General features: G+C 37.1%; 2 protein-coding genes across 3 annotated transcripts in view; both read left to right on the top strand.

Moving 5' to 3' along the window:
* LOC148941366 (uncharacterized) overlaps positions 1-23,007 on the top strand; it is a 137,276-nt gene that overhangs the window by 25,655 nt on the left and 88,614 nt on the right. The gene's annotated exons all lie outside the window — the stretch shown is intronic.
* The window catches only part of LOC148941367 (uncharacterized), a 43,766-nt gene continuing 36,516 nt past the window's right edge, over positions 15,758-23,007 (top strand). Inside the window, exon 1 of one of the 2 annotated variants that reach the window (XM_089104695.1) lies at positions 15,758-17,362. In XM_089104695.1, coding sequence (XP_088960821.1) covers positions 15,884-17,362 — 1,479 coding nt within the window. In that variant the 5' untranslated portion in view covers positions 15,758-15,883. The remainder of the gene's footprint in view (positions 17,363-23,007) is intronic. The other variant, XM_089104694.1, reaches the window with a different exon arrangement.

The following is a 23,007-nucleotide window of genomic DNA, read 5'->3' as shown; positions in this document are numbered from 1 at the left end:
TAATCTTCCTCCCACTGATTTAATGGACATCGTCCCAGTTCAACCAAATATAATTGAAGAACAATTTGCTTGGGCAGATTCACACAGCCCTAATACACTCGAGGTAATGCTAAGGGAACTGGGAGATTTTACTCCACAGACCAGCCCTATTGTTGAACAAAGTGGGGGAGAGGGTTTAGATAGTGATATACAAGGGGGGTAGGGTTTAGCTAATGATGATGATATACAAGGGGGAGGGGGTAATGATGTAAAATTATTGTTGCTACCGGAATTTTAAAAAACAAATTAGATATTGAATACAATAGACGTTTTTACTGCAAAATTTGGGGATCCATTTAATTCATTTATGGGGGGAAATTTATTAAACGATACCATTTATATCCTTCATGAATATTTAGGAAAAATACGTTCACTTTTAGAAATCCAGATTAAGGTGTGGGGAGGTAGGGACAATATCAAAGCCTCAATTGTTTTAAAAATATTTTATCTAAATGAGGGTCATAGTGAGGTGTATGATGATTATGTACACAACGAGATGTTGGTGTTGCACTCTCATTTGGAGAATTACGAGACTGTATTTATGCAATGCATTGACAATATTAGCTAAGCTGGTGGGTGTGAATGACCCACAATTTCCGAATCGTATCAAAGAACATCAAGCCATAGCAGTTTCCTATGCCCACACACAAAAAGACAGCTCTAACACTATGCAATTGTTAGAAATAGTCAAAACATTGTACGAGAATGATTGTATGATCAAGGCATTGAATAAATTAATTGTCCCTGCAAATGGAGCTAATTTCTGTTTGAGAAATACCCACTATCCGATGATATTGTCAGCAGAGGATCGTCTTGACATTAAGAATCAGAAAATATGTTGGGTTTGTAAGGGGGAATTTGAAGAGGGGACTAAGGGGAAAGGGACCTGGGGGAAAAGACTAGAGGAGGGAAGGGGAAAGTCAGGGATCATTATCACTTGTGGCAGGAAATATCTTCAGGGGTAGTAATTTTTGAGGTGTGGCACACCAATCGTGCAATGTGAATGTAAGCCAGCAGTTTTTTATACCGGTTTTCATTCACAATTAAAATTATGATTTGAAATTTATTTTGTTGGCTTTGGCACGTATGCACAGAGAGGGAGGGGGAGTAGATAGTCCATGGGTAAATAACTCATTTACATACAATATTATCCCCAAATCTGCTGAGAAGCTGGTGCTTTAATGGTTGAAATGGCAGGCAGTCGATAATGGACATACGTGCTGGAGTAAAATCTGTTTTTTAGACTCTTTCAGTTTCTTCCCCAAGGCTCTGAGTCAATTGATTTAGGTGCAAAAAAGCGACAATTTTGATAGTTTCCCTCTGCTTAAACAACGCTTTCCAGACAGTGAAATGTATGACTTACTGACCTGTAAAGGCATACATGCATATGACTATTACTGCTCTGGCGCGCGGTTAAGTGAGGAGAAACTCCCTCCCATTGATGCATTCTATAATTCACTTATCAATAGTGACTGCACTGACGAGGACTATGAATTTGCTAAGAAGATATGGGCTAAGGGTAACTGTAAAAATGATTGGGATTATTGTAGATTGTGCTAGGCCAGTGATGTGTTAACTCTATGAGACATTGTCTGCAAAAACACAGAACAAATTTATTCAGAATTCGGACTAGACATTAGCTATTATTTTTCAACACCTCACCTCGTCATGGATTTAATTCTAAAAATCAGTAGGGAGGAAATAGGGTTGGTCACTGATGCGGATCAACACCTGTTTGTAGAAAGATCTATTAGGGGTAGGTATGTTTTTCATGGGGATCGCGTCCTAACAATGGATCCAACTGGACAAGACACCGGTGTAAAGTCAAATGCAGTTTTTCTTGACATGAACTCATCGTACCCCTTGGCAATGTCTCACTACACTTTACCCTGAGGCAATTAAAAATGGCTTGAAAATCCTTGTGACATCCCCGAAATTCACACTGTCGAGGAGAATGGTCCACAAGGATGGTTATTTGGAATTGACGGACACATACCAGCGGAACTTCACGATACAATAAAAGATTTTGTATTTCCGTACGTGAATAGACATGTGACCAAGGAGTCATTGAGCCCATAAAATCGGTCTTTGGTCGAGGATATGGGCATGCATTGGACCCCCTCCAAGTAGAAATTAATTGCCCATCCGGACCAGAAACATAATATCGTTGTTCAGCACATCCTACTACAGTGGATGTTGAGCAGTCGTTGAAGGGTCGCAAAGATAAACACGACCCTGAAACATGATCAGAAACCTTGTTTGAAAACGTTTGTTGACACCTTTGTCAGTAAACCATCACAGGCAAAAAGTAAAGTCGAAAAGGAAATGTATGAACTTATTTTAAATTCAGCTTTTGGAAAAATGTGTGAAAGCGTACGAAACAGATCACATTGTGACGTCGTAACATGCCCCAAAGAATGTGCACGAATTATTGCCGATCCGAATTTTACAACATTCATGAGCATAGAGCCGAATATGGTTCTTCTACACAGAAAAAAGAGAAATGTCGAATAAGAATATTGTGGGGGGTAGTTCAGTACTTGAAATTTCCAAAAAACTAATATTGTTCTTTTACAATGTGTGCAAGGTACAATGGCCAAGGGAGGGGGAGGTTCAAGTTTACTATGGGGACACAGATTCTCTGTTGTTAAAATTTAAAACCAGGGACTTATTAAATTATTTGGAAAATGGGGTACACATCAGCTCGCGGATGGATTACACCAACTGGAATGAGAGCATCTACCCCGAGCTACTGAAACGTCAGGCCCTCAATCAACTATTTATGTTAAAATCAGAGACGGGGAGTGATTTAATATCCAAAGGAGTGTTCTCCGGTCCTAAAGTATACTGTGTGAAAACACACGGCAAGGATATAAAACAGGCGTGCAAAGGGGTGCCTACATACTTTGTAGAAAATAATTTCGACATGAGTGTCTACGGAAACTGTTTAGATAGTTGTCTAGTGCCAAGAGCAAAAGTGCTAGAAACTCACTCTCTACACTGTAGGAACTATACTGTTAGAGTGGGAAAAAATGCCATGTCATGCATATCCGACAAGGTCGATGTGCTCGAGAATGATGTAAAATTACTCCCCACGGCCACTATCGAATTTCAGATTGAGTTGAATGTGTGGACTATCGAAACCAACTCGGTCTGGATAAGTTAACTTAAATTCAAATAGTACTTGGTGGGGGGGATAACATCAATTTCTTCTCATTTAATTGCCTTTTTGCTACTGCAGCTATTGTATACAGAGTTTGTTTTTCCGCTTTCTGCGCGGTCCTGGGGGGTCCCGCCCGCGGCCCCCCCGCGGGAAATTATCATTTATTCATTAGACAAGTATGGTTAACAGTTAGTTGTAGACCGACTGTTCTCAACAGCAGTAGTATGTATGAATTTAAAACATCATTCAGATCGTTTCTGTGTGGGTCTTCAATGTCAGGTAAAACGTTTAGAATGTTTATTAAAAAGTCAGAGATGTACGAAAAGGAATTTTCAGATAAATCGATACTACTAGCCGACTCATAACACTATTAATTATTGACTGAGTGTCAAAAATTACTAAAAAAATACTTTTGCGTAGAACAAATTCAACTACACAGGTATTTCATATCATCAAAAGGATCTTACAACATTTTACAGAATCAAGTGACCTTAAATAAACCTAACTTTTTGCATGTCTCTCACACTATAGCAATGTGTCTGAGTGACTCTGCGGCCATCTATAGCTATAGGTGTAAAGATGGCAATAGTAGTCTCTCTCGATGCTGATTTTGCATGTCTCTCACACTATAGCCGTTTGTCTGAGTGACTGTGATGCCATCTATAGCTATAGGTGTGAAGATGGCAAAAGTAGTCTCTTGATTCTGTGAAATGTTGTAAGGTCCTTTTGATGCTATGAAATACCTGTGTAGTTGAATTTGGTCTATGCAAAAGAACTTTTTTTTATTAATTTTTTATACTAAGTCAATAATTAATGGTGTTATGAGTCTGCTAGTAGTATCGATTTCTCTGAAAATTCCTTTTCGTACATCTCTGACTTTTTAATAAACATTCTAAACGTTTTACCTGACATTAACGGCCCACACAGAAACTATCTGAATTGTGTTTTAAATTTATACATACTACTGCTGTTGAGAACAGTCGGACTACAACTAACTGTAAACCCTACTTGTCTAATGAATAAATAATAATTTTCCCTTAGATCTACCTAGTCAATAACAAGAACAAGAAAAACATATTTTTATCCTTTATTGACAAAAACAACTTAAAATACAGCACGAATAGCAATATTTTTCATTTATTACAAAAAAACTTAAAATACAACACGAATAGTACACACTATTTGTACAATAATAGCAACATCAACAACAATATTTTCCACTTATTGAAAAAAACAACTTAAAATACAGCAAGAACAATAGCTGCACAGTTGAACGAATTTCTAGACTAAGAAGTGAAAATGAGAATTCCCTCCCCCAAGGGTCCCTTTACCCCCCGGGGCTGAAGGTCGGGCCGGGGCCGAAGGCTGGCCGCTGGTGGGACCCCCGGGGCCGAGCGGGAAGCGGAAAAGAAACTGTATACTATAGCTGCAGTAGCAAAATCGCAATGAAAATGAGAAGAAATTGATGTTGTCCCCTCCAGCCACCAAGTACTATTTGAGTTTAAGTTATCTTATCCAGACCGAGTTGGTTTCGATAGTCCACACATTCAGCTCGATCTGGAATTCGATAGTGGCCGTGGGGGAGTACTTTTAAACCATTCTGGAGCACATAGACCTTCTCGGATATGCCTGACATGGCATTTTTTCCACTCTAACAGTATAGTTCCTATACTGTAGAGAACGAATTGCTAGCACTTTTGCTCTTAGCTCCAGACAACTATCTACACAGTTTCCGTAGACACTCATGTCGAAATTATTTTCTACAAAGTATGTAGGCACCCCTTTGCACGCCTGCTTTACATCCTTGCCGTGTGTTTCCACAAAGTAAACTTCAGGACCGGAGAACACTCCTTTGGATATTAAATCACTCCCGTCTCTAACTTTATTATTAATAATTGATTGGGGGTCTAAAATTTCACCAGCTCTTGGTAGATGCTCTCATACCAGTCGGTGTAGTCTATCCGTGATATGATATACACCCCATTTTCCAAATCACGTAATAAATTTTCTGTTTTGACTTTTAACAAGAGAAAATATGTGTCTTCATAGTCACCCTGAACCTCCCCCTCCCTTGGCCATTGTACCTTGCACACATTGTAAAAGAACGACAACATTGGTTTTTTGGAAATTTCAAGTACTGAACTACCCCCCGCAGTATTCTTATTCAGAACAACATTTATCTTTTTCTGTGTAGCAGAACCATATTCGGCTCTATGCTCGTGAATCTTGTACAATTGGGATCGGCAATAATTGGTGCACATTCTTTTGGGCATGTTACGACGTCACAACGTGATTTGTTTTGTAGGCTTGCACACATTTTGCCAAAAACTGAATTTATAATAAGTCTGTATATTTCTGCTTCGTCTTTACCTTTTGCAATTAAGCGTTTACTGACAAAGGTGTCAATAAACGTCTTCAAGTTGGGTTTCTGATAAAATTGCAGGGCCATGTGTATTTTTGTGACCCTGAAATCATTGCTCATCATCCACCGGAATAGGACGTTGTGAACAACAATATTCTGTTTTGGGTTCAGATCGGCAATTAGTTTCTACGTGGAGGAGGTCCAATGCATGCCCATATCGTCGACCAAAGACCGATTGTATGGGCTCAATGACTCCTTGGTCACAGGTCTATTCACGCACGGAAATAATGGTCCACCATCCTTGTGGACCATTATCCTCGCCAGTGTGAATGTCGGGGAGGTCACAAGGATTTTAAAGCCATTTGTAATTGCCACATGGTAAACTATTGTTAGACATTGCCGAGGGGTACAATGAGTTCATGTCAAGAAAAACTGGATCCGTTGTTAGGACGCGATCCCCATGAAAAACATACCCACCCCTCATAGATCTTTCTACAAACAGGTGTTGATCCACATCGGTGATCAACCCTATTTACTCCCTAATAATTTTTAGAATTAAGTCCATGACGAGGTGCGGTGTTGAAAAATAATAGCCAATGTCTAGCCCGAACTCTGAATAAATTTGATCTGTGTTTTTGCAGACAATGTCTAAAAGAGTTAACACATCACTGGCCAAGTACATTCTACAATAATCCCAATCATTTTTAAAATTACCCTTAGCCCATACCCTCTTAGCAAATTCATAGTCCTCGTCAGTGCAGTCACTATTTATAATTGAAGTATAGAATGTATCAATTGGAGGTAGTTTCTCCTCACTTAACCGCGCGCCAGAGCAGTAATAGTCATATGCATATATGCCTTTACAGGTCAGTAAGTCATACATTTCACTGTCTGGAAAGTGTTGGTTAAGCAGAGGGAAAGTATCAAAATTGTCGCTTTTCTGCACCTGAATCAATTGACTCAGAGCCTTGGGGAAGAAACTGAAAGTCTAAAAAACGGATTTTATTCCAGCACGTATGTCCATTACCCACTGCTTGCCATTTCAACTCTAAAAGCACCAGCTTCTCAGCAGATTTGGGGATAATATTGTATGCAAATGAGTTATTTACCCATGGACTATCTACTCCCCCTCCCTCTCTGTGCATACGTGCCAAAGCCAATAAAATAAATTTCAAATCATAATTTTAATTGTGAATGAAAACCGGTATAAAAAACTGCTGGCTTACATTCACATTGCACGATTTGTGTGCCACACCTCGAAAACTACTGCCCCCTGAAGATATTTCCTGCCACAAGTGATTATGATCCCTGGCTTTCCCCTTCCCCCTTCTAGTTTTTTCCCCTAGTCCCTTTCCCCTTAGTCCCCTCTTCAAATTCCCCCTTACAAACCCAACAAATTTTCTGATTTTTATTGTTCAGGTGATCATCTGCTGACAATATCATTGGGTAGTGGGTATTTCTCAAACGGGAAATAGCTCCATTTGCAGTGACAATTAATTTAATCAATGCTTTGATCATTAACTCATCCAAGTCCAATGTTTTGACTATTTCTAACAATTGCATAGTGTTAGAGCTGTCTCTTTGTGCATGAGCATAGGAAGCTACTATGGCTTGATATTCTTTGATACGATTCGGAAATTGGGGGTCGTTGACATCCATCAGCTTGGCTTCACAATCCAAACTTATTGTATTGCTTTGCAGGAGCGTATTCTGAAAATTTTTAAAGCGTAAAATTGCACGGTTACCCGAAACTGTTTCCACCGATTGATATCCGTGTCTTTTACAATGCTTCATATAATTTTGTAGCTTTAAATCACTACGAAATTGGGACATACACATTGGACAATAGTATCGCACCCCTAGATCTTTACCCCCTCCCAGAACTCTACTAATATCCGTAATAGGATTGAAATGGCATATTGAATTGGGTTTTCTAGGCGGTTTGTACAACAACCAAACCCAGTGTTTCACCGATTCAATCGACAGGGCCCTTACTGGGAATATTACACCCTTTCTATTGGAAAGTATACCCTTTTGAAATTCTGTTTCGTATTGGAGCACAGTAACATCGATATTTAGATGGGCGTTGGCCCGTTCAAAAATATCTATTTCCCTGATTGGTACTGGAAATTTTTCCGCTAAACAAAAGAAATCTACTGTGTTAAAATCAGACCCCTCCTTTCCATGCACTGCCAGTAGTCAAAATTTTTCTTTGTAGCGACATCTGCTAGAAGTTCGAAAGCTGATATGAGGAAAGCGTACATGAAATATTTTTGACCTGTATCGAAACAGATTCGTTGAATGCCCTGACATCCTTCTAAATAGGAATTATATTTTAAAACTATTTCCCTTAGCCCACCAGCACCCCTCTTAAAATAAAATCTTTTTTAAATCTACATATATTTACACTTCAATTTTCAATAAATAAAACTACGGAACCAATCCCATACTCATTTTAATTTTCGAGATGAGCGACAATATTGCCTATCCTTTGCATAAATACTGTCTCGTAATTCTCCGAATAAGAGTGCAACACCAACATCTCATTGGGTATATAATCGTCATAGACCTCACTATGACTCTCATTTAGATAAAATATTTTTAAAACAATTGAGGCTTTGATATTGTCCCTACCTCCCCACACCTAAATCTGGGTTTCTAAAAGTGCACGAATTTTTTCTACGTATTAATGAACGATATAATTGGGGTCGGTTATAAAATTTCCCCCCATTAGTGTATTAAACGGATCACCAAATTTTGCTGTAAAACGGCTATTGTATTCAATTTCGAATATATTCAATTTGTATTAAAAACGGCTATTGTATATCATAAATATTAGCTAAACCCTCTCCCCCTCGTTTATCACTATCTAAACCCTCTCCCCCACTTTGTTCAACAATAGGGCTGGTCTGTGGAGTAAAATCTCCCAGTTCCCTTAGCATCGCCTCGAGTGTATCTGGGCTGTGTGAATCTGCCCAAGCAAATTGTTCTTCAATTATATTTGGTTGAACTGGGACGATGTCCATTAAATCAGTAGGGGGAGGATTCTCATTTAACTCTTTGAAAAATTATCTAAAACTTGGATTGTGTTCGGGCTTAACCACGGTAAATCGCCCTCTGACGTAACTGCAATGTTTTGCTCAGCTGTTTTAGCGTCTACATCTAAATAATTATTCAATAAATTGTCTACCCATTCCGTGTCAACGGCAAAAGTTTCATTTAAATTAACACTAGCATCTCCATAGCACTCCTGTAAGAATTTACCGTAGTGTTCGAGATCTTGGTCGTCGATATCTGGTATTTCAGTGACCTGAATCTCACAAAACTCCATTGGCGGTTCAATTTGAATCATTTCGTGACTTGTTTCTTCAGATGGGTGAGAGGGTAGTGCATATGGAACCGATGTAACCAATAAAGAAAATAGATTATTTTCAAAGTGTCTAAATCATCGTATTTTTAAAAGACTTGAATATTTTCTAATTGTTCAAAACGTTTGCTTAAAAAAACACGCTTAGTAGTAGCAGTAGTAGCAGCAGAAGCAGTAGCAACATCACGATCTGTGCGCACATAGTACCATTGGGTTAATTCACTGTTCCCCACTCTAACTACTCTATATATCCTGAAAGTTCCAATTTAATAGCCACCCCATATGCATTAGTGATATAACATATTTACAATCTAAACGAGACATAGTAGATTTTGATTTTGTTCGAACAACCCCCCAAAATTTCATATTAATGCTCTATCTGCTTTGGAAAAAAACGGGTTCTTTACTTGGTTTGAAAGGGGGCAGTCTAACTCCTTCAGGTCATCTCCTGAAAATAGCGTATTTTCAATGTGTATAAACCAATCTACTTTGATCCTATAATTACATCCATTAATGCAAGTCTGTTATTTTCAAGATTTTCTGAAACATATGATAAAATGGGGATCGTTAAGTCTCGCATCTCTTATTGATTGCCCCAAAATCTTGGCAAGCTGTAATTGAAAGTTGACAACAATATTGCACAAATTAGAAGCTGTATTATTCTGGAATTAATTCAAAGTCTAAAGGTACAATCCCTGTCCTTCAAATTGACTTGGGAGAAAAATTATTAGCGGAAATAAAATTTAAACATACATTAAGATCTGCTGCTTGCATGTTAAGGGCTGAAGGAGGCTCATTCTCGCCTTGTATGGAGGGCGTTGGTCTTGAAGGCCCGCCATTCTTGCCATAAACGATGACGGTTAGTCTTGAAAGCCTGGTGACTTCACTGTTTTGTAAGCAGCGCATGGGCGGGGTAGCATTTCTCCTTTGGGATTTTGGGGGCATGGATGAACCAGCCATCTCTAACCGCTGCATGGGTGTAGCATCATTGACCCTAGCCTTCTTGTCAGGTGGGGTACATTGCTCGAAATTATCCTTAAAAAGAATTAAAATTTTAGTTTTTCATGTAAAGACAAACCGTACAGATTGTAGTGAAAAACCAAACTCACCCCTCTTCGATATCGATGTTAGAAAATCAATTTCCTGGTTATACCTATTTAATATATGCTATGCTTTACCCCCCCCCCCTTTACATAATTTCCATGTCCTAAAAAAATCTCTTTTGGGTATTAATTTTGCAAATAATTCGTCCCTTTTTCGGACCATCTAGAATTATGCGAACCCGCAAGCTTAATACTTTCCTTGTGGTTGGAATAGCACCCTTGTTTTGTTAATTTAGACTAGGCGCGTGCGAAAGGATTTGTTTACAAAATCAACTTTTTGAGACGTATTCATATATGTTTTGTTAATTTAGACAATGCGTGCTAAAATGATTTTGATGGTTTTAACGCATGAAGGAGAAAAGACACTTTTTGAGTAAAAGAATAACTTCAATTTTAAGAATTAATTGGTGACGAATGTCGGGAGGTGTGGGGAGGGGGTTATATAGTGGAAAAAAGAGTATATTTTGAAACGAAGTATGAAGATATTTTTTTTAGGGGGGGGGGGAGATATACCCTGAATTTGAATATATTGGGGAGAGGTGGGGGACTACATAAAAAAATGATTTTATTTGGAAAAACCAACGAAAATTTACTAAACATAACTCACATTATAAATTTGTGTAGCTAAAACTTCTAAATCCACAGTATTCGTTGTTTGCTCCATTATGTCTTGAAACGATATGTTACTTTAACCACAAAACGTGTTCATTATAAACAAAATCTCAAGGTTGAATTTTGATGTAAGAGAAACCTTACGTAAATCCATTGACCTAGAAAGAGACATGTGATACTGTCCCGTTAGACTCGCTCTTATCTGGCAATGATTTAAACTTCTTCCTGTATTCTAAGTCTCTGATTGGCCTAGAAAAAGACACGTGATCTTGTACAGTTAGACTTGTTATAGATTGCAGCAGTGGTGCCCCGTCTGTATTCTACCTCGTTGGGGGTCAGTGATCTTGTACTCGTAGCGCTGGCACACCCATTCCTACTTGAAAGTTATTCCCCTGGTGCAGATGAGCTATTATGTGAGGGACGGTGGTATAAATATCAGAGGTGAATCATTTTTTTGGAAATTTAAATTTCAATTTACATTTTTAAGCGTCATTAAAAGTAATCGGCGGGTTTATACCCCCCCCCCCTACCCTCTTTTCCCCAAATGCATCCGATAAAAATTTTGAGATAGCCATTTTGTTTGAAATAGTCCAATGATCAGATGACAAAGACTTCGGGGTCAACATAACCCCCTCCCCCCCAAAAAAAACAAAAAACAAAAACAAACGGGTGAAGGGTTGTAACTTATGCCTCGGGGGCATCTAAGGTTTTTAAGGAAAAGATGGTTGTATAAACTTCGGAGAGGACTCGAATGATTCAAAATTGAAAGTTCTAGTTCCCTTTTTAAGTCAAGTGATCCGAGGGCAACTAGCCCCCTTCCACCAAACTCAAGGCCAAAAGGCTCCAATGTTTCCCCACAGACGCTTCATATGGAAGGGATGGTCGTATAAGCTTCGGAGGGCCTCGTTCGATTGGAAATCGGAAGCTATGGTGCCCTTTTAGAAACAAAAGTTATTGGAGGGAAAATAGCCCCCACGCCCCTCTTTCCCCAAGTGCATGCTATAAAAATTTTGATTTCAGTTCAAGGATTAGATAGCAAAAACTCGGGGGTGGACACAACCTCCCAGGGGCAGGAGTTGTAAGTTGTGTCCTGGGGGTATATATGGTTTTTATGGAAGGGCTGCTCGTATAAACTTCAGAAGGGGTTCATTTGATTGGAAATCGAAGGTTCTAGTTCACTTTTTAAGACTCAAAAGAGATTGCAGGTCAACTAGCTTTTCGCCCTTTTTTCCCCAAACCCATCCAATAAAAATTTTGAACTATGCATGTTATTGAAAATTGTTAAAACATCATATCACAAAAACTCCAGGGTCAACACAACACCCTAGAGCCCAGTGGCAAGTGTTTTCAATTTATGCCCCGGGGGTATATAACGTTTGTGTGTAAGGGGTGGCTGTATAAACTTCAGAGGTAGCTCATTTGATTGGAAATTGAGTTAACTTTTAAACACTTAAAAGTGATCGGAGGGCATCTATCCCCCCCTGCCCACACCCTCTTTTCCTTAAATGCATTCGATGGATTTGAGATATTTTCTTTGGAATTGTCAAATAATGAAAACTTCGGGGTCAACACCCCCCCCCCCCGCGCGAGGGACTTGTGCACCAGGGTTAAATAAGGTTTTATGGAAGAGGTGGTCGTTTAAACTTCGGAGGGGACTAAAATAATTACAGAAATTAAAAATTCTAGTTCCCTTTTTAAGAGTCAAAAGTGATCCGATGGCAACTACCCACTCCTTCCCCACCAACCCCTTTTTCCCCAAATGCCTCCGATCGAATTATTTATATAGCCATTTTGTTCAAAATTGACCAAAAATCATATAATAAAAACTCCAGGGATAACACAGCCCCCCCCCCCCCCAGATTTGCACTTTACTGAAAAAATATAAACATTTTTACTTTTATAACTTTAATAAATCAAATAATTTTAACATTTTGATTACTAAATATCAGTATATGTATATTAAACTGACAATGCACATTCATTTGTATTTTTCAGTAAAGTACAAATTTGTTCTGGCCTTGGGATGGCATAGGGGTTTTGCGCCCAACTTATGTTTATTTCTGCTTGTTTTGAGTTTGACTCGGTTATTTATTGTAATTTCTGTTCGATTTGGGTTTCATTTATTTACCGATGCTGATTTGTGGTAGTTTCACGCTTGGTAGATTATTTTATTTTATTTTTCTCATTTTTTGTTTAATGGAGTTCTTTACTTTTCTTTGGAAAACTTATTTTGTGTAAAAACTTTTGTCAATTAATGTTAAAATACGCCGAAAGGTCAGTTAATAAAAACTTCAGGGTGAACAGTGAACACAAACCCCCAGAGCCATGGGACAAGTGTTGTATGTTATGTCCAGGAGGCATGGAAGGTTCTTATGCGAGGGTTTTGAAAATAGTTCAAAGATCAGATAAGCCAAACCCCCACCCCCACTCAAAGAACTTATGAATGACATTTTATTCCAAAACTTAAGCGAGCGGACTCCTTGACTCCTCTTGCCCCGACCTCCTCCCCCAAAAAAACTTGTTAACGATATTTTATTCCAAAAATTATGGCAACTCACCCTTGGACCTCCATGGCCAGACCCCCCGCCCCCCCCCCAAAAAAAAAATTAATTAACAATATTTTGTTCCAAGACGTATGGGAGGTGAGGGGTCCTCCATGCCCTGATACCTTTCCCTCCCCAACAAAATTATCAATGGTAAATCATGGGATTGGCCCCTGGCCCGCCCTCCATGGCCCGACCCCCTCCCCCCTAAAAAACTTATTAACGATTTATATTCCAAAAATTATGGGAGCTGACACATTGCCCTCCCTACATGCCCCACCAGCCAAAAAAAAAATATTAACCATGTTCTATTCCGAATATCATGGGAATTCATTTTAATTTTATTAGCTCTTTCCAAAACTTCTTCACTACAAACAAGAGTATGGCTACTGCCCATCTACAGTAATGAATGCTGAAATAAAGAATTATATTACAAATATTTTCTATTGTAATGATTACAACATTAAAAATAAAATGAAAAATTGCAGTGAATCCAGACCATGATTTACAAATAGCTCCACTTGGCCCTGCGGCTTTCATTATTCCCGAAGTTTTGAGGATTTCCCCGAAATTTTGCAAAAACGGGGCGGCAAAAATACTTGGGCCTAGAAGCGTCAAAGCTTTAAATTTGGCCCTTTCTGAATCAAAATCTTAAGCTGGTGAGCTTTCCGCACACCAATTAATATCATTATATATCAAATATTCATTTTAATTTTATTAGTTCATGCTAAAATTGTTAATTTATTTTGGAAGAAAAAACTATTTTGAAATAGAGAATTTCGAAACTTGAAACTCTGGCATTCAAAAACGAACAGAGATTAATTAAAAAAAAAACTTTCCGAAAAAGAAGTTTTTTAAATAAGAGTACATGCCATATTAAATTTAAGATCAGAAGAAATATAAACCTACAATAACTGGAACTAAAAACGACCAGAAATTACTATTAAAGAATAAATGAAACCCAAAACGAACAGAAATTAAATAGACAATCATACCAAAAAACATACAACAGTTACCAATATAAATGAATAAATATACCTTAGAACGAACAAAAATATTTTGCTATTGAAGTATAAATGAAACCCAAAAGGAATAGAAATTAACTAAACAATTATAGCAAACAAAGATGCAATAGGTACTAATATAAATGAGTAAATAAATCTGAAAACGAGTGAAATTGAAATTGAATATGCAAATCAAGCTTGAAACAAACAAATATCACTGCAAACAAGAGTTTGGGCTTTGCCTCTTTCTCTCACTGTAAAAGTCTAAAACCTACTGCATCATTGGCACATTACTGAAAACGAATTATATTGCAAATATTTTCTTTTGAACTTATTACAGCATTGAAAATAAACATAAAAATTACAGTAAGATTAAATCTTCAACTTATGAGCTTTCAGCAATTAATATCATTATATATCAAATATTCATTTTAATTTTGTTAGCTCTTTCCAAAACTGTTCAAACGAATATAGCCTCACTATAAACGACAGTTTGGATACTGTCCCCTTCCCTAACTACAAAAGTCTAAAGCCAAATACGTCATCAATGCTTCACTGAAAACGAATTATGTTACAAATATTTTTTTTTCAGTTATTGCAGCATTGAAAATGAAAATAAAATTACATTGAAATAAGATTAGTGAATTACAGTGAAATTGAACTGATAATCTTTCAACAATTAATGCAAAAATTCAACCATTACAGTGAGAGAAGGAGGCAAACCCGAACTCTTATTTGTAGAGATTTTTATCTATTTCAAGCTTGATTTACATATTCAATTTAAGTTTCACTCGTTTTATAATTTATTTACTCATTTATATTAGTACCTATTGTATGTTTGTTTGCTATGACTGTTTATTCAATTTTTGTTCGTTTTGGGTTTCATTTATACTTCAACAACAGAACATTTTTGTTCGTTTTCAGCTTGATTTGCATATTTAATTTAAGTTTCACTCGTTTTATGATTATTTACTCATTAGTATTAGTACCTATTGTATGTTTGTTTGCTAGGGCTGTTTATTTAATTTTTTTTCGTTTTGGGTTTATACTTCAATAGCAAAATATTTTTGTTCGTTCTAAGCTTGATTTGCATATTCAACTTAAACTTTACTCGTTTAAAGGTTGATTTACTCATTTATATTACTACCTGTTGTATGTTTTTTTGGCTATGATTGTTTATTTAATTTCTGTTTGTTTTGGGTTTCATTTGTTATTGAAGAGTAATTTCTCGTCTTTTTGAGTTTGAGTTGTTGTAGGTTTCTATTTCTTTTGATCTCAAGTCTAATATGGCCTTTATTTTTCTTTAGAAAACTTTTTTCAGAAATTTTTGTTTAATTAATGTTAAAAATAAGGGTTAGGTATCTTGTTGTCTTTCGGCTGTGTGTGGTGAAGTTAACGCATGCTAGAAGCCTCAGAAACTGAGGACAGAAGAGCAGAAATACCCAATTGATTGGTGTCATTAAATTGTTTTTGTTGGACTCTGTCTTCCATACATTTTGTCTGTGTAAGTAGCTATGAGTTAAGTGTGGGACGCAACCATTATCTTTAGATGGTCATCTTTTCTGAAACAAAAAACATTTATGTAGGTGGCAATAATTTCATTCTATTTATATCTGAGCGCAATGGGGAAGATCTGCTTTCTGGAAATCCCAAAGACAAGTTCCCTTGTGTCAGTTTGTATTTTCTTATTATGCCTCCTAGACAAAAAGTTAGTACACTTTTTTCTATAGTTTTGGAACAAGTTCTATACGATCTCAATGATATTTTATGCGGAGAAAATGTAAACTTAAACTCTTTTCGTGAAAAACTTCGATCCATTCTTCCGCGTGACATAATAAAAATTATGATCGACAAATCAATTACTTATTTTTGTAAACATGGGAATTTGTTAGATATTCTGGATATTTTACTGGATTCAAACTGCCAAGATCTGTGTCTTTTCAGCAAAGATGTGTCGTTTTATTTATCTATTGAAGAATGTATACGTTTATATAAATTATTGCAAAAACACAACTTCAGTCAGCTTAAGTGCTTGAGTTTTGCAGCTCGATTAAGTCCAAGAAAAGAACTTCAATATTTGAGAATGGCAAATTTTTTCTTACATTTTTCATTGTATCAAATGAAAAATTTGACTTGTGTTACATTAAGAGAAATATGTGATAATATGGCTTTGAGTGTTATTGGCAAAAGTGCGAAAAATTTGGTATACATCGATGTAACTGACTCGCAACTAGTGAACGAAGAAGGGATTCTTGCATTTTTAAATTTTGCTTCAATGCCTAATGATTGTGGTGAATGCTGCCTATCAAAAATTAAACACTTTGGAATAGCAGGGACTGATTGCAATGAAGAATGTGTAATAGAAATTTTGGAACTATGCCGAAGTTTAGAAAGCTTTGGCGGACCTGTACCTTCTGACTTAGTTTCTATCCTAGAACATCGGTTTCCCGACAGACTCTTCGAATTCAAAGAAATGTGGGAAGAAAAATGGGTTAGTAAACTGACAAAGCAATGTCCGTTTCTGAAAAGTGTGCATATACCTTTAAAATACGTTAAGGAATTCAACGTAAAGCTCAGGGAATTGCACATAAATTTAGATTTTAGTAACAACATTTGGCCATTATATGCGTATTTGCGAGACTATGGACTAGAAATCGAAAATATGGTACTACTAAACCAGAACCCTCCTATTTGCTTTGCAGAAATTCTTGAATTGTGTCCCAATTTGCGAAGCTTTACTGGTAAAGTAACGCTACAAGACCCAATTTATCAGAACCATCTTCTTTTGGAAAAGTTGAAAATGACAAGCTCTAGCTCTGAAATGAGCTTTCAGATTTTAAGAAGATTGCCAAATTTAAAGCAATTGACATTTACATTTGAAGAGGAACCGTATCAAGAAATTTCAAGGTGCATAGATACAAAGTTTCTCGAAAATGTACTATTAAGTGGATTTTTGAGAAATATTGAGTTTTTTCGTGTTGCAACGGAGTCGGGGCTGACAAGAGAATCCTTCCATTCGTTAGTCAACCATTGCCCTAACCTAACCTTTATTGGTGATTTATCCAACTTTTCCGATTTAAATGAAATTGATTTTGAAGAGCTTAAAGAATTTGTGTTTCAGAATAATTATAATTTGGAGCTTCAAATGTATGGAAGTGTTAAAATATAGGTAAGTGGTTGTTTATACGTGCGTATACTAAAACACACTTTCAATGAGACATGCCCATTCTAGATAAATATGTTTTTTTTAGGTAGATACAATTATTCATCAATCCAACAATAAATATAAAAAATAAAAGGAAATAAAGTATTGTATACAATTGAACGTCATTTCGAATTGCGTTTAATAAAATTAGCTCGAATCTAGAATCGAAGGGGTGAAACATGTCCTCAGATATATACTACATACACAAATAACCACATACAGCTAGGGTATTGATGATGATTTATGGTGGTTTGGAAAATTGTTTGACTGTATTTCTGCTAATTTTTGGTTTATTGCAGATCTTAACTTTTCTTTGAAAACCTTCTCTTTCTCTTTTTCAAAATAATCTTTTTCATTGGTAAAGAACAGAATATTTTACACGTTTTCGATTTTTTGTATAAGAATCCAAATTTTAGCCTACTATTTATATGTAGAACAAAATTTTTTAACAATTTTCAATAATATACGCCCTTTTGATGATCTGGTCACATATATCAAATTTCCCTGAAAAATAAAACTGAATACTGTTCGTAAAACATTGCATCTATGCTGTTTTGACAACATGGATAAACTTCCACTGTCTTGATAGACGTCTTATTGATAACCAGCGTACACATAATGCCTTTTGATTTAGTTTTAAAGTAACATAAACTTTCCGTGAAAATTTCTACTTTAGATCTTATTCTACTCCTAGTATATCCCGCCTGGATATCCTGACAACCTGGATGAACTTAAGCTACTTTGATTTAGTTCAACAGTAGCAATAGATGTAGCAGCAAAAGTGGTAGTAATTTTGGAGACCACACTGCCTTTCCATGACGATAAATAAAAGTTCAAATAGGGATAAAATCCTTTTAATAGGCAGTGATGATGATAACAGTGATAGAAATTCACAAAAATATTTGTGAATATTTCTGGGAAGGATCTAACTTCATTGGGGCAACAAAGTGGGGTTTATCAGATCCCATGTACTTGCGCAAGCTCATATGTGGGACGTACTAACCAGAGTTTGGAAATGAGATTATTACAACACGAAGATTCTATTTCTTCGGCTTTAAAGCAAGATTCTAAGTCTGAAGATTTTACATCAGCCCTTTCAGAACATATTTTTAATTTTCCAGACCATTTTATTTTGTTCGAGAATGTCTCTTTGATTTCTAGGGATCGGGGTTTAAAGCAAAATGTTCGTAAAACTCATGAAATAAAAAAATTATCATTGATGATCGCTGCTTTGTATTGAAACGATGGTGAATTTGGGCTAATACCGATGTATTATACTTGTTTAAAATCTAAAAAATCAAAGCCCAATCGGCCATCTTGTGCTGCTTTCTGCCAAGGGTCTATACTCCGATACACTATCGAGTCAAAAAAGCTAAAATAGCAGAAGATAGCTTCCGCCTTTGCTTTAAAAAGAATTAGAGATTTAAACAATATGAAGTGTTGTTTGATTTCGTATATAAAATTTTGTTTTAAATCGTTTTATTTTAGTTTTACTACTGATGACGGTCACTGTATATGTGACCGAAATATCTGGTATTTTTGTGAATTTCTATCACTGTTATCATCATCACTGTCTATTAAAAGGATTTTATCCCTGTTTGAACTTTTATTTATCGTGGTAGTAATATTGGTAGCTTTGGGACTTTCAGCTTCAAACCCTAAGCCATTGCTGGGATATTGCTAAGAAACCCTTTTGAGTTTGTCATGCAGTGAAATTAGTAGGAAAATGAAAAACTTGAACTTGATAACCCAGATGTACATAGTGTGTTTCGATTCAGTTCGTCACAGCCCTCACCGTTCTCTGAAGGTTTAACTAATACCCCAAGCAATAGCAATAGTAGTACACATAGTAGGAGAAGTAGGAGTACGAGAAATCCGAGTAGTATTAATGATAACAGTGGTAGTAGTAGTTGTAAGCAGTAACAGTATTCTCACTATGCATTTTTTTGTATCTAGTTCAACATCCCCTCCTCATGCCCTGATAGTTTCAACTTAATACTTTGAGCTGTTTCTGAGATAATATATTATATTCTCTGAGGCTATTGCTGAATGTTTCTGAGATATTGCTGATACGTCCTGTTGATAACATGTATGCACATAATGTGTTTTGATTTAGTCCAATATCTCCCTCAGAAATCCCCGAAAGTTCCGCATTAATACCACTAGCCGTAAAAATATTAGTACTAACAGCAGTAGCAAAAACAGTATTTTATTTGTTCAAAATACACCTCAACACGCCCTGAAAGTTTTAACCTGATGCTCCAAGCCGTTCTTGAGATACTGCTTATACGGCCTTTTGACAGCCTGCATACACACAGTGGGTTTCAATTTTTTTCAATATCCCTCTCAACATTTCCTGAAATCGTCGCCTCAATACCCTTAGCCTTGGTAGTGGTATTAGTAGTAATAGTGGAGGTAGTAGTAGTAATGTTCATTTAGTACCTTTTGGTCGGTTCAACACCCCCCTCAATATGTATTGAAAGTTTCAAATTAACACTAAGATGTTCCTGACATATAGTTGTTACCCCCATTTAATAGCCTGCATCCACATAAGATGTTGCAATTTAGTTCATTATCTTATTCAACATACCCTGAAAGTTTCACCGTAATGCCCTTAGCCTCAGTAGTACTAACTGTAGTCGTCGTAGTAGTTGTAGTAGTAGCAATTCTAGTAGTTATTGTAGTAGTAGTATTAGTACCAGTCGTAGTAGTAGTAGTAGTATGCACATTTCGTATTTTGCCTAGTTCAACATCCCCCTTAACATGTCCTGAAAGCTTCAACTTAAGGTCCGCGAACATTCTTTCGATATTACTGATACGCCATTTTGATTACTTGCATACACAGGTTGCGTTTTGATTTAGTTCAACATCCTCCTAAACATTCTCTGAAAGTTCCACCTTCCTACCCTTAGCCTCAATAGTAGTTGTCGTATTAATAGTAGCAGCAGTGGGAGCCGCCGTTTACCCCCCCCCCCTCTGCGGAAGATACCCCCACAGAAAATATTTACCACTGAAAATGCCCTCCCCCAATGGGAAATACCTTCCCCGGAGAATATGCCCCACAGAAAATACCTCCTCCACAGAACAAACATCCCCCGCGGAAAATACCCCCTCCCCGCGGCTGGTTGGTCTTCAATCACTTCCGACTTATAAACAAAGAACTAACTCTCAATTTCTGACACAATGAGCCTCCTCCAAAATTTCTCTGACCATGAAGTGGAAGTGGGGATGAGGAAGGGACAGTCCCCTCCTATACGGAATAAAATCTGCTCATTTTGGGGTTTAATATTACTGTACTTTCATAATAACAGCGTAGACCAGAAATATTCCCAGAAATCAAGATGGATTAAATATCAATTTCACATTTTTGATGTGCTTTTGAAAGTTCTTTTACAGTGGTAATTTGTTTAGATTTTAAAAATAATCCATGTAGGAGTAGGACTGCCCCTTCCTTATTCCCACCTCCGCTTCATGGTCGTAGAAACTTCGGAGGATGCTCATTCGGTCAGAAATTGAGAGTTCTGAAATTTTGTTTTATGCGTCGAAAAGTGATTGGATCAACCTCCGGGGATATCTTCCGGGGAGTTATTTCCTGGGTGAAGGAGGGGTAAACGCCTAACCCCAGTAGCAGTATGAACAGACTGCCTTTTGGTTAGTTCAACATCCCTCTCAACACGCACTGAAAGTTTCAACTTAACACTTTAAGCTATTCCTGAGAAATTACTTATACATGCTGTTGCCAACCGTAATGAACCCATTGTGTTTGATTTAGTGATATTGTGTTTTGATCAACACTCCCCTAAATATTCTCTGAAAGTCTCACCTTGATACCCTTTTCCTCAGTAGAAGTAGTTTGTCGTAGCAGTCGTAATAGTAATATTGGTAACATACATAGTGCCCGTTGGTTGATATCCCCCACAATATGTTCCGAGATTTTTAACTTCGTACTCTAAGCCATTCCTAAGATATTGTTCCTATGCCCTTTTGAAAACCTGGATGCATATTGTTTGTTTTGATTTAGTAAACAAAAAACTCCATCTAAAAATTTCCTGAGAGTTTCACCTTAATACCATTAGCCTTGCTAGTTGCTGTAATCGTAGTAGTATGCAAATAGTGCCTTTTGATTAGTTCTAAATCCGCCTCAACAGACCCTGAAAGTTTCAAACTTAAAAATCTAAGCTGTTTCTTAAATATTGCTGGTACACCCTTATAACAATCTGCATGTTCATAGTCTATTTTGATTTAGTTCAACATCCTCTAAACATTCCCTGAAAGATTCGCCTTAAAACCATTAGCTTCGGTAGTAGCAATAGTTGTAGTAGCAGTAGCATTAGTAGCAGTATGCACATAACGCCTCTTGTTTTTGTCAGCATCCCATCAACACAGGCCGAAAGATTCAATTTATTTTCTGAAACAGTTCCTGGGGCATACGTACTCTTATCAACCTGCATGCAAATATTGTTTTGATTTAGTTCAACTATGTCTCAATAATCCCTGAAATTTTCACTTTAATATCCTTAGGTTTGGAAGCCATATTAATAGTAGCAGTAGTAAGAATAGTAGCAGTAATAGTAGTAGTAATATAAGTAGCAGAGGTAGCACGCATATATTGCCTTTTGGTTAGCTCAACGGTGGCCGGCGTTTACCACCCTCCCCTCGACGAATATCCCCCCCCCGACGAATACCCCCCCCCTGAAAATACCCCACCGCGGAAAATACCCCCGAAAATAACCCACCGCGGGAAAATACCCCCCCCCCTGTGGAAAATACCCCTACCGGAAAATACCCCCCCCTCCGGAAAATATTTCTGTAAGGGGAAGGAATTTTTGTACTTGTGTATTATGCGCCACTCACTCAAGTTTACGCTGTGTAAAATTCGAGAACACACTGTTTTTTTTGTTAGTTTCTTACTTACTTTAGATATAAATAAGCGCTATAGATTTGGACATTGGGGGGGGGGGAGCATAGCGGGTCTGCATGCAAAATGTGTTGGGTACAATTATTCTGCATATTGGATAGATAGATAAATAAGTGTATTTTAAAGCCACATATACGGCCATGGACACAGTAAAATAACATAAATGAATATAGTGAATGAGGGGGGTGTTTATCCCCCCGGAAAATGCCCCTCCACGAAAAATATCCCTCCCCCCACGGAAAATAACCCCGCGGAAAATACCCCCTCCTTGGAAAATACCCTCGCGGAAAATACCCCCCCCCCTCAGGGGAAAATGAGGTTTCTAAATTTGAAACTTTTATTTGAGTTTTTTTCTTAGTTTCGTTCAAAAGTGCTAAGGAACGGGAAAAGAGGAATTTACCCACCAGAAGTGTCTTAGAAACTTGAAGAAAAAAAAACACAAATCCATTTGTGTTGAAAAGACTTCCATATGAACTTCTGCAATTTTTGGCAAAAAAATTTAGGCAAACAATCATCAAAATTAAGCTAAAACAAATGGCACCAAAAAGTTTAAGAAGGTTTGGCTATCCTTTGAAAGGCTAGTTGGCTTTGGGAACCAACACATTTTAAATTGTTTCAGTTTTTACAGACAAAAGCGTTGTCAAATTCTACGAGTTTGTTTTTCTTATCTTCCAAGTGTAAAACTGCGACA

This window comes from Artemia sp. Qi Xiang Cuo, chromosome 18, assembly GCF_049724085.1.
Source record: "Artemia sp. Qi Xiang Cuo chromosome 18, ASM4972408v1, whole genome shotgun sequence".
Taxonomy (NCBI): domain Eukaryota; kingdom Metazoa; phylum Arthropoda; class Branchiopoda; order Anostraca; family Artemiidae; genus Artemia; species Artemia sp. Qi Xiang Cuo.
The sequence above is the reverse complement of the archived record's forward strand: the minus strand, read 5'-3'. Positions and strand labels throughout refer to the sequence as shown.